Source organism: Harpegnathos saltator, unplaced genomic scaffold (assembly GCF_003227715.2).
Source record: "Harpegnathos saltator strain DR-91 unplaced genomic scaffold, Hsal_v8.6 scaffold38, whole genome shotgun sequence".
NCBI classification, from domain to species: Eukaryota; Metazoa; Arthropoda; class Insecta; order Hymenoptera; family Formicidae; genus Harpegnathos; species Harpegnathos saltator.
Genome location: NW_020230183.1, coordinates 1,662,858 through 1,674,996, shown reverse-complemented (window position 1 = coordinate 1,674,996; position 12,139 = coordinate 1,662,858). Strand labels below are relative to the sequence as shown.

The 12,139-nt window shown below is 36.6% G+C and overlaps 2 protein-coding genes across 3 annotated transcripts in view; one reads left to right on the top strand and one right to left on the bottom strand.

Moving 5' to 3' along the window:
- Positions 1 to 726: 726 nt before the first annotated feature.
- LOC105190048 (uncharacterized) overlaps positions 727 to 12,139 on the bottom strand; it is a 13,008-nt gene continuing 1,595 nt past the window's right edge. Inside the window, exons 2-5 of one of the 2 annotated variants that reach the window (XM_011152526.3) lie at positions 9,743 to 9,949; positions 8,906 to 9,547; positions 6,001 to 6,149; positions 728 to 3,114 (exon numbers count right to left, since the gene is read on the bottom strand). In XM_011152526.3, the coding sequence (XP_011150828.1) occupies positions 1,509 to 3,101 (1,593 nt within the window). In that variant the 5' untranslated portion in view covers positions 3,102 to 3,114; positions 6,001 to 6,149; positions 8,906 to 9,547; positions 9,743 to 9,949 and the 3' untranslated portion in view covers positions 728 to 1,508. Of the gene's footprint in view, positions 3,115 to 6,000; positions 6,150 to 8,905; positions 9,548 to 9,742; positions 9,950 to 12,139 lie in introns of both variants that reach the window. The other variant, XM_025300694.1, reaches the window with a different exon arrangement.
- Positions 10,162 to 12,139, top strand: part of LOC105190047 (G-patch domain and KOW motifs-containing protein) — a 2,564-nt gene continuing 586 nt past the window's right edge. Inside the window, exons 1-4 of the mRNA XM_011152524.3 lie at positions 10,162 to 10,453; positions 10,565 to 10,943; positions 11,026 to 11,129; positions 11,238 to 11,545. Coding sequence (XP_011150826.1) covers positions 10,314 to 10,453; positions 10,565 to 10,943; positions 11,026 to 11,129; positions 11,238 to 11,545 — 931 coding nt within the window. The 5' untranslated portion in view covers positions 10,162 to 10,313. The remainder of the gene's footprint in view (positions 10,454 to 10,564; positions 10,944 to 11,025; positions 11,130 to 11,237; positions 11,546 to 12,139) is intronic.

Below are 12,139 nucleotides of genomic sequence, written 5' to 3'. Positions count from 1 at the left end.
TACAACACATATTGTAGACCAAGTCTAAGTCGCTGCATTACCGATTGGAGAGATCACCCTCTTTCTCTTAGAAAAGTGTTACCTTCCATTTTGTTTGTTGCTCACTTGTTATTATTTAGTTAGTCCTGATGGATATACGCGTTATATTTACCAGTTTTGTAATTTACCATTACATAAACTATCCTGTTTCGAACGTTATCACACTTTAAAAAAGTATTAATTTACGTTTTACATGAATTACAAAAAATGTTTAATTATGTTTTTTATTTTTAATTTCATGTGTTATATAAACTATGTGTATATAGGATCATTACCATCAAATATAGTTTCGGTTAAAATCAATTTTATGTGTTCTTTGTGTCCTTGAAGATTAGTCTGCGTAGCTTGAAAAAATGCGCGGTGGAAAGCGTTCAGTTAGCTATGGCGTGCGCGGTTGGCAAAGTGTTAAGGTACGAAGATGCAATATGAAAATGGACGGGATAATTTGAAAGGAGCTTTGTGGAAAACTTGCGAAAAATCGTCAGGAAAATCAAAATGTGAAAATCAATGAAAACTGAACTTTATTGTCGAAAGTATAAAACAGGCGTTTCTAAGAGGAAAGAGTAAGAAATTTTTCTCTTATTGATATAAATGTATATTATATAATTTCCTACTTTTTTATAATCGCAAATATATGTAATGTAATTATTGAGTTAGTACACAACTTATTTCTTAATCAGAATATGCGATAATAAAAAAGAAATATCCTCCAATTTCATATTGCAAACATTCTGTATGTTACTAAAACAAGTTCATAAAAGTATGGATGAATAAATTAACTATCGTTTCCACATATATCCTATTTCAGCAATAGTGATTTGATATTAACTATAAAAAATACCCATAAACCAACCGAATACCTGAACCGAAAAACCGAACACCATTTATTTAACCATAACCTCTCCCATTGCCACCCTTTAAATAATTAAATAAATAAAACATATTAATCATTTTCAATCATCGAGAATTGAAAAATTTTAGAGGAAGTTGATACTTATATCCTCACCCTTATATTATAGGTAATCGATTACGTAGTGGATTGTATTTTTCACTTACATAATGACAGTCAATCAATAATTAATTGACTCCCAGTTCTCTGTAATTTTCTTTATCCTTTATTATTCAACAACTCTGTGTCTGTGTATATGGAACCGAATAATTGCAACAATGATAATCTGTAACAGATTATCATTGTTGAAAAGATATAAATCTTCACAATTTATATTATACATGGATTAAAAAAAAATCGTCCTCGAGTTGAAGAATTCAAGCAAAAGATGTATTCTTAAGCCTGTGATACCCTGCATATCGTATAAAGGCGTCTATTACATATGTTTTTATTTATATTTATTCTAGTTGTACGCATATCTAGTCTCTTTCACGTCATATAGTTTTGCATATCATACGCCCATGTTCACGTAATCTTAGTGCCGAAGTAGTTTTCGATCACGTGGCATTCGACTAATTAATTAATTGTCGTTCTGGAGTTCGCTGGAACCCGTGGCGTCTGGTGCCTTTTGCAATTGCGCGCTCTGAAATCTTTCGTAGTTGCCGACGCTCTCGCCGAAGATCTTCCTCCCGGGGATCCTCTCGTCCTCCTTGATATTTACCTCTGTGCCGATCTGCACCGGCCACGGCAGTTTGCCGTCGTCGTCACGAATCGTGATAAGATTGCTCACCTTGCGCTCATTAGTCGCACTGAATCCGTCGTTCCGGAGGTTCTCTTTCGTCGAGACCTTGACATGCCGCGAGTCGCTCGGGTCGGAATACCCATAGGGACGCTCGTAGTAGCTCGATCTCTTCGTGTACGGATCATAGGCGTCGTACACGTTTCGGTATCGATACCTGCTAGGATCGACGTTACCTGGCACACGCTTGTAGGTGTTGTCTCGCGTGACTGTTGACCTGACGTTGTTCGCCGCGTCGTAGGGAGCTCGCGGGTAATTTCTCAGATCTACCGGTTTCCTCACGATCTCCGGCAAGGTGGCGTAGTAGATGATTCGTCTGGGCTTAGGCGTAGGTCGACTCCTGCCGTAAAGGTCAAGGTTGTCCTCCCTGTAACGATCGTAACGATCGTAGTACGGGTCGCTTGATGGACGCATGTAGTAGTCCCTCTCCGTCCTGTAACGATCGGGATACTGATAGCTGCTATATCCGCGACGGTACGACGGGAAATCGTAGTCTCTCTCACGTATCGCGTTCCTATACCACGAGGTCTCATAGTCGTCGTGGTAGTTCCTGGTGATCGGCATGTCCCTGGACTCGCGGCTTTCCGGGTAGCTTCGCCGATAGTGGCTCGTCACGAAATCCGCATGGGGTGCCTGGTGTCTCCGGTAACTGCTGGACAGAGCTGTCTCTTCCTCTTCTTGCTGTTGCTGCTGTTGAATCACTTGATCCAAAGGGATACGATGACGGAACTCCACTGAAATCGGTTGCACCGAGGTCGACCATGTTTCGGGAAAATTCATGCGGGCTTCGCGCACGCTTTTAGTCGTCGAGATCTTCTCCATGCTCGTCTCGTTCTCCGCTTGTCGACGAACCCGCTGTACGAGTCCTCTCCTCTCCCTTGGAGACTCTTCATCGTCGTCGTCGTTGTCATCTTTCTTATCTAAATTCAGTAGTCTCATCATGAGTCTCGTTTTGAATAACTTTTGAATGGGGACGAAGTCATCCTCAGCCTCGTCTTTCTTTTCAATCTCATCGTCGTCGTCGTCGTCGTCGTCATTGAACGATGAACTCTCCAAACTCTCCCGTAAATGCTTCAAGTTTCTGTTCTCTCGAGATGCCTGCTCGGCATCCGGAAGAGCGCTCGGTTCTATGGAACTCGGTGTGGTAAATTCCGGACGTTGTCTATGAGCGTTTGCCGATTCGTCGAGAGGAGCCAGACGACCTACTCCGCTCACAGTACGAACCTCGAATGCTGAAGAGTCCAGTCGTGGCCGAAACGGATGATCAGTATAGACGGACTTTGCGTGCGGCGTTACCTGCCAAGCCTCGCCGATGCCGGCCGCGTTGGCTCCAGCCAGTAGAAAGATCAATCGATACATGATTGACAAGCGCATTATCGTGATTTATCTGAAAGACGCGATTCGCTAAATCGTTGCATATTACTAGCTCAACGTAGCGAATTCATCTCATGAATAATGCGGGTATGTTCTAAAATTTAACAAATTTGGTATATAATTACGAAAGATCAAGAAATTAAAAAAAATTTAAATCAAAGGAAGATAAAAGTATAACACAGATTATTCAAGTTACAACTTCCAAAAATGATCTTAAGATATGCGAGAAGATAAATTATTACAATATAATAATCTGTATCTTTGATAGCAATATTGATTGTTTGATTGTTCTAGATTACTTAAAGAAAATCCCGCATTGCTTAGGAAATGAATCGACAATTTGCGATCTTAGAAATTTGTCTGTAATTTTAACAAAGTGCAAGTTCATGCCAACGTGATAAAATAGTGCAAGTTGGAAGCAAGAACATGCAATGCGAGTGCAATGTCGAGAGCTCGTTAATGTTAATGTACAGGTGTCGAAGATCACATGTTTAAATTAAAAACAAGCGAAAATCCTTCATTCAAACACAATGCTCTAATTAATCAATTAAAAGATAGAAGGCTGTCGAGACGCGTAGCTAAATGAACAAATTGTACTTTCACGCATTTCTGCTGCACGCGAGGCCGACATTCGCGAATCGGTCTGATTGTTCGCGTACACTTTGAACGTAACCGTGAATGTCACCGGCACTTTTCACTGCGAAACGCTCAACTGCGAAAAAAAGAACCGGCGATACACATTCAATGACCGCTTCGTCCGGTCGTTGCGCGGTCAGAGATCAAATCGTCCTCCAACGTAGACACGGTCGATTCTCCATAACAAATATAATTTCCCAGGCCGTTTCCGCGGTATTATGTCGAGTTCCGGCGCGGGGCTCGTAGATCCGGCCGGACGATTGTTCCCGCGAACGCGTCTACTACTGGTTCGAAATCGCGTCGTATTCTTGCCAACGAAAGTTCTGATTCTCCCTCTTTCTTTATTACAGCTCTCATTTCACGGTCTTCTTTTTTACTTTGAATGAAAGAAATATTTCTTGTCCTTTTGCATTTCTCTCTCTTTTTCTCTCCCTTCACGTCGAGAAAGATTCAATTTTAATGCTACATGGATTATCCCGGAAACGTCACAGCGCGAAAAGAGAAGTACACACCGTCACCGTGACGAAGAAATAACGTGACTTCGTAATCAACGCGAGATCGCCGCCGCTAACAAAGAACGTCGGTACTGTTCTACAGGCCAGGATCTTACGCGGCGTGTGGCGGGCGTTGAAAGCTTCCGGTTACACATTGAGTCATTGCTCCACAATTACAAACGTTACATTGTGAATATACCGGTAACAGACGACGAACCGCACGACTGCGAGCAAGAGTGGTCGGTATCTATGGCGATGTAGCGGAACAAATCTTCAGCAGGACGACGATCTGGCCGTTACTACCGCTGGCGTCACACAGTTATACTCGCGGTTTACAGTTAGGCTACGCCAACACCGTGCCGAGAGACCGTCTCGTGATTCGCAATTAAAGATCTTTCTTAATTGGCCATGCCACGTGGCTGAACAACATGTCTCACGACGGAACTGGACGTTGACGCTTTACCATCTCTGAAATTGGAACGTGCTGCGTAGGGAAAACGTCACTGTTTTTAATAGATTTGCTTGAACTTTTGCACGGAAAATATCAGAAACGAGAGAGAAAGAGAAAGAGAAAGAGAGAGAAATATTTATATCGTAAAAATAGTTAATTGAAATCCCACATGCAAATTAATTGAAGTAAGATTTGTTTTAAATACAATCAATATAACAATAATCTATAATATAATAAAATATCGGATATTGCTACTATATAGTTATAAACTATAGTTATAAAATAAAAGAATTCATTTGACAAGATACATAAACAATAGTTACGATGATATAAATTTTCAAGTTATTTATGCAAGAGAACGAACGCGCGTCGTGTCCGATTTTATGACGTTAACCATGTTTATACCAACGACCGTGTACACTTTCTTGCGAATATACTAATGTAAATTTATTAATCAACATCAGTATGCGGCGGAATGTAATGTTAAATTAGACAAATGGCACAGATGGTAATTATAAGACGTTAAATTGCAACCATCCGCGAGTTCCGCGCGGAACGTAAAAGAACGATTTAATATAATTATATATTATCATCAATTCGAAACCTGAATACTGACGTTTCAAATTAAACGCAAACTCTATTCTTTGAAATTATTTTGCCAACATGAACGCTATACTTTTTATTTTATGTTTATATTTTTCGCCTTTTACCTCGCACAGTACAATCAAAGATTAAATGTTTAGTCACTTTTAATGTACAATTTTCAATACGTATATAAATTTCATCGTGATCATATTTTGTTCCATGCGCCAACTAATAATGATTTAACGTTCATTACAGTCGATTAAAATTATGTCATGATACTGACGCGATGTAATCAGACATAAAATACTTAAAAATTTATAAATTTTCGTAATAATGAATATACACGGATACATTTCAGAGCGTACAATTTTCCTATTTACCGTGTAATGAAATGTTCCGTTTGAAAGGCAAATTGCGCTCTGAGGGAAAAGGAAAATATGAATATAAATGAAATAACATGTCTGTAAAAGTTCGTAAAAGAAAAAAAAGCTGTTTTGAAATTATTGTAACATAATTAAATGTGCGTGCAAAAACGAAAGGGTGAATTTCTCAAATTTGTCGAATCTCGGTCTCACAGCGATGCAACAATCTGTTTTCAGTTTGCATGCGGGAGAGAGATATTTTTTTCATTGCCGCGGTGCGCTCTTGCATTTGTTTACGTGCGAATGTTAATTTGATGTTACACTAGGCCGCACTGACAGAAGGTTACTTCAAGCTTCGCTAAATAATGTACCTGCTATCCGCCTGCGGGTCTCACGAGTGTCGTTGACTGTTCGGAGTGACTATGATTACTACCGCGCAGGTAGCCCACGGGCTACCGGCTTACCCCGGCTCCGTATCTGCATACCGTTCAGTTGTCGCAACTGAAACATGCTCACCCCTCTACCACGGAGTTAACTACCGTTCACAATTGCTCATCGTTTTTAACTGTAAACTGTACCGAAAGCTAGTACCGAAAGATAGACAGTCGCGCAGTCCGACGAAAACGTTGCGATAATCTCGACTCGTTGCGATAAGACTCGAACAAACAGGATATTCCGAAACTGTCTTTGCCGAAATTCTTCCAAACATAATCGACATGTATGCAGTGTAACGAATGAATGTAAGTAAAATATAATTCGACATTGCACATTTTTTGCATATCTTTTAATCGAGTCGAATTTTCGGCTGTCTAGTAGATGTGAGATATATCGTATAGGAAAAAAGAAGGGGAGGGATATAGAGTATTATCCTTATTTAAGTATTTCACGATACTACAAGTGTGATCTTAATATTACAAATTTTTCCATCGACGAATTAATATATCGTACAATCTTGGAAACCTTGGAAACGTTTATTATTGTGTGTTTTAAAACAAAACGGAGAACTGCAGAAGAATCAAATCCAAACGGACAATTGGAAGCGACGTAATAATCAATAATGTTGTCATGCGTCGCGATGCATAAATCGTCGAGAGTACAATGAAGCGATGAAGTATATATATAGTACCGTATGATAATTATCATTTCAACTTCTATTCCATTCTCTTTAAATTCGACACGCTCATTGCAAGTACAAGCATGCAGGATAATTAGTATGGGTGTAATGGCCGGAATATGTCATTAATTATGCGTTATATAGATACTAAAGTCAGAACATGATACACATTATTGTGGAATAAATGTACAACTGTACATGTGCAATAATACTGACTCGATATTGCACTGATTGTTTCTTATTTGCATTAAACATATCTCTGCTAAGTGTGTAGAATTCATATGTTTAACATCATTTGTAGTCATATATTGTAAAATTTAATTATATGCAAGTTATTCGGTTTCATAACGCACATCTTGCATTAACGATAAATATCTTGAATATAATTTTGTGCTATCAATGGGGTTGTAAAACAGAGAAAAAGGTAATTACAAGGATAATTGCAGAGCACTGTGATGTTAGATTCTCATATAATCATAAATTTTTTATGAGTATTTTGTTATAGCCTGAGACTAATCTCACTTGAAGAGAACTAAGATTTTATTGTAAATATAAATGTCGATTATCAGTATATTATAACATAATTATATATGTCCGAAAACTGTAAGATGCCATGATATTTTTCACATTTCATACGTTACTTTTATATCTCGAGTTACTTTTATATCTCGTTACTTTTAGTCTCAAGTAATGTGACTTTTTCCTTATATACAAATTACATATTATATACAAATTAGCAATTTCATATGTCCCTTTAAAAAAAAGGCATGTGATCCAAATCTCGAATGTATCGAAGTCGTATCGAAGCATTCAAGCCTCTTTTCCGCGATGCTAATTGATCATTTCGATGCCGCGTTGCGACCGGCTTCGTGTCGTTTGCGGCTGTCATCGCAGCGAATGACAGCTGAGTGACAGTTTGTTACAGGAGTCGTTAAAGGAGTTACAATGGGGTTATATCAGGTTATATCTTTCATATATAACAGTTTTTTAAGTTGTAAATTGTGTTTGCCGTCATAATTCCGAAGAGAAAAGTTTCAGAGGAAACAAGGATAATATCAGATAAATATCAATATCGTTGAATACATCTAAAATATATAAGGAAGAAGAATTTGTATGCTTTGTTGAACATAAAAAGCATCTAAACCTATATTGTGTATTGAAGCAATTTGTGTAGTATATTTGAACGTTTGCAAATTTTGTATTGCATTGTCACTATTGATACCTCAACGATCATCCAATTCACTCTGTTTTGCTTTACGTAGAACTTGTGAGTAATATAAAATTAGTGGACTTATATCTCCAAATTTCATTTATCCTGTTCGCGCCAAATTGTTGCGTGTTTTTTATTATCTAATAAATGACCTGCAATTTCCGGAGAAAACTTTTTAATTTTCTTTTTTTACGCGACTAATTTGATTATTAAATTTATTTAAAGTGCATTCAAATATTGCATCTTGTTTATCAGCCGACTTTTGATACATTTTGCCTTGTAATTTTGCCCTTGCTTTATATTCCTTGCATATAGCATAAAATGTAACGAAACATTTTACATTATGACCTGAGTATGCTGTCGCGCTTTTTAATATAAAAGCACAAGGGATTTTATTTTGTTCCCATATTTTACAAGCAAATACATGAGACCACTTTCCTGATTTCAATTTTAAAAAGCGGCAATTATTATATCGTTTAATTACTGGTTTTATTTCCTCCCATTTATTTTCAGATATAATTAAACGAAAAATCTTACTATCATGTTGTGACGAATGTTCAAAAATACTAATATCAGATATTTCAACGTTTGAATTTTCAATGTTACATGTTACTATACGAGACACTTACTGAATTATAAATATCTCGTCTATTAGTATGTAAAATGGTATATATATGTTTGGGAGTTATATGAGAATCATTTTCTTTCATTTTTTCGTTAACTTTTACATATGCAATATGCGAAGGAGGAAAGCACTTTCCACTCGAATCAATACATGTAAATTCTGTAGTTTTCAATATCTCTAACAATAAGTTAGAATCGTACATTTTTTATAAAAATTAAATAGAAACTGAATAATAAAGAAATAAGTATTAAGACACTTATACACCGTTATACAGTGCACAAATTCTGAATAATATCATATTTATATCATCTGATATATTAGACTTACCGATTCTTCTATAGCCTAGAATGCAGCGACTTGAATTTCCATCCACGTTCGGCATTTCCAATGAGAATTTGCAGAGTAGACTTCTTCTGATGACCATTATACGAACATAATTTTCCTGACGACCATTTCGCGATTTTTCCGATAATGTTTTTATAACAAACGCTTTCGATAATTCGTGCATGAGATCTTTCCGGTCGATCGAAAGCATAAAAATATTCCGAGTCGCCATTATTACGTATACGCGATACTTTGCTCGGCAATTCCGACAAGACGTTTCCGCGAAATATTTACGCTCGGCGGCTGTTCCATGATGTTCTATTATTACACACGCGCGAAACTTTTGGTGATACCGGAAGTAATAACTGACGCATGAGATTTACCCACGTCGAGCGAACATCGTGAATAATATGGAACGACTTACGTATCTCAATTGCGGCGTTGCGATCCATTCTGTACGTGTCTGAAGATCGCAACGATTGAGGTAGTCAAAATTACTACACATCATTACGCGCATAACTTCATTAGGCACTCTCCGCGATTACTATGCGAGATGTTTATCATCGGCGACTGTCTGGCGATATTTCGACGTAACGATAAAACTTTCGATATTCTCGATGATAATACACCAAACTCTTTCGAGGCCTAAAACATAAACAGAAAAGCAGTTTGAATACCTAACCCATACGGGCCGAACACACCGATACTTTGTCGCTCCCGACGAACTGTGACATCAGATTTTCATGTCCGAGGACTGTCCCGCAATATTTTGTCGCGACATGCAAGTACGAAATTTACTTTTGGCTCTCACAGAAACGATAATTCGCATGCGGGACTTACCTTTGAACGAGCCGAAACTGCGAGAAATACAACTTTTCGAATATACTGCGCTATTCACTATAGTCATGTAACTGACTGCCTGTATCGCAAGTCTCGAAACGAGTATCGATACTTGATGAGAGCTCGTACGAGCCCTCTATGATGACTCGTCTATGACGACGCATTTATCAAAATTAATGCGAAGGAAACGAAGACCTTTTTGTTTATCTGAAATATAAAAATTATAATAAAAGTAATGATCATTATCCGAATCTCTTCTTTTCTTTAATTTTTTAATATATCGATTTTGTTATCTAAAGTGCAGCAAGTGCAATTGTGATATATAGGCAAAGAGAACGACTTGTCTAGAATGTATAACCCTCTAAGTATCAGGTATTTCATGGCGAAAGTTATCATGAATAAAATGTACATCAAAGGAGAGAGTGAGAGAGTCATATAAATTTAAGCAAATTGTGTGTGTGTGTGTGTGTGTGCCAGTATAATTTTAACGAGAGACAAGAAACAATTGTATAGACCTAACAGGAACGCGAAAATTATAAAAGAAGAAAAATTTAGAAAATTTACTGCTGAAATGGCTGAAGAAGGGAAAAAAATTTCTTTTGGCTTCGCGAAATCTATAAAAAAACCAACATTGGTGAAACAAGTGCCACAGGAAGAAAAAAAGGTAGATTACATCGAATGCCTGGATGAAAAAGCAATTAAAGTGATCGGGTAAGTTATAAAAATATATTGTTATATGTGTATTGTTCATCCGTACCTATATTCACACAACTTATAAATTCTATAAATCAAATTTGAATTAACAAGAATATTTTTGTTCAGGGAAGAAGAAAAGAAAGAAGAACCGCTTGTCATCCCACTCTTGGGATCTAAGACTTGGCATGATAGAATTGTTAATAAAATAGATGCTGACATATTTGAATCTAAAATAACTAATGAGAATCATACGCAAACTATTAATATTAAAGAAGAACCACAAGAAGTATCGAATGGGGATTTAACATTAGTTAATAACAGTGTTTCAAATGTACAAATAAAAACAGAACTGTCTGTTGAAAACGAAAGTGAAGCCCTTACTTTGGAAGAACAGGCAGCTAAAGAAATTATAGAAGATCTCAAATCAACAGATAAGAAGGACAGCAAATTAAAGGATCTTACTTTACCCTTAACTGAGGAACAGAATTTAAGAGGTGTTGAAGAAGTAAGTGTTTCTGAAGCTATTGATAATATCTGACAAGAATGTAATGTTGTAAATAATTCATTATTCTTTTCTTCTCACACAGAGTACATTAGACGATTATGAGAAGATTCCAGTAGATGCTTTTGGTTTAGCTATGTTACGTGGAATGGGTTGGAAACCTGGCAAGGGGATTGGTAAAAATGAAAAGTATGAGCTTTGTTTTATGTGAACTCTATACTGTATGTTTATTATGTTCTTTATTTCAGCATAAATCTTCAAGTCTGTTCTCTACATTTCTATATGTTACTTTTACAGAGTTGTAGCAACTGTTGTACCTGAATTACGTCCAAAAGGAATGGGACTTGGTGCAGATAAAGTCACATTGCAAAAACAGAATGAGAAACCTCGAAAAGAAGAAGAAGAACTACGAATGGAGAAGGGAAGTTTCATTAAAATTATTGCTGGCAAACAGTCCAATACATATGGTCAAATTGAAGGCTTTGATGAGGATGCAGGAAGATTAATTGTAAAAATGGCTCTAGGAGGAAATACCATTTCTGTGAATGAGTGTATGGTTCGAGCGGTAACAAAAGCGGAATATTTAAAAAATTCCAAAGTTCTAAGTTAGTAAATATAAAATAAATCTTCTCTCGGGGATTTTTAAGTGGATATGCTATATATATGTAAAAATTTTTAAATTCAAGATTCTAAAACTTTTAGTGATTATTGGTTTACAGTAGAGATGTGCGAACTATTCGAATTCGAATCTGAATCCCTATGATTCGAATTCGAATAATTCGAGAATTTCGAATCGAAGATTCAATTACGAATCAAATATATTAGCGTGCATTATATTTGCATGCATCAAGTACAAAACGAGACATCTTGGCCTGTATGTTTGAACCCTTAACTTGTAATTAACTTAACTTATAATTAATAACTTAATTATAAATTACTTTAAATATTTAAATATATATTTTACTTTAAGATGATATTACAATATCAATATCCCCTTTCATATTAAAACCTTCCATCATTATGTGCATAGTCATGTTAAATTTTTTAATGATTTGATTCGAATTCGAATTAAAAAAATGAGATTTGATTCGATTCTATTCGACATAAAAATTCTTGATTCGCACATCTCTAGTTTACAGATAAATTAATAAATAAGGATTGGGCTAATTATAATTTATAGATTTGAAGATCTTAGAAAC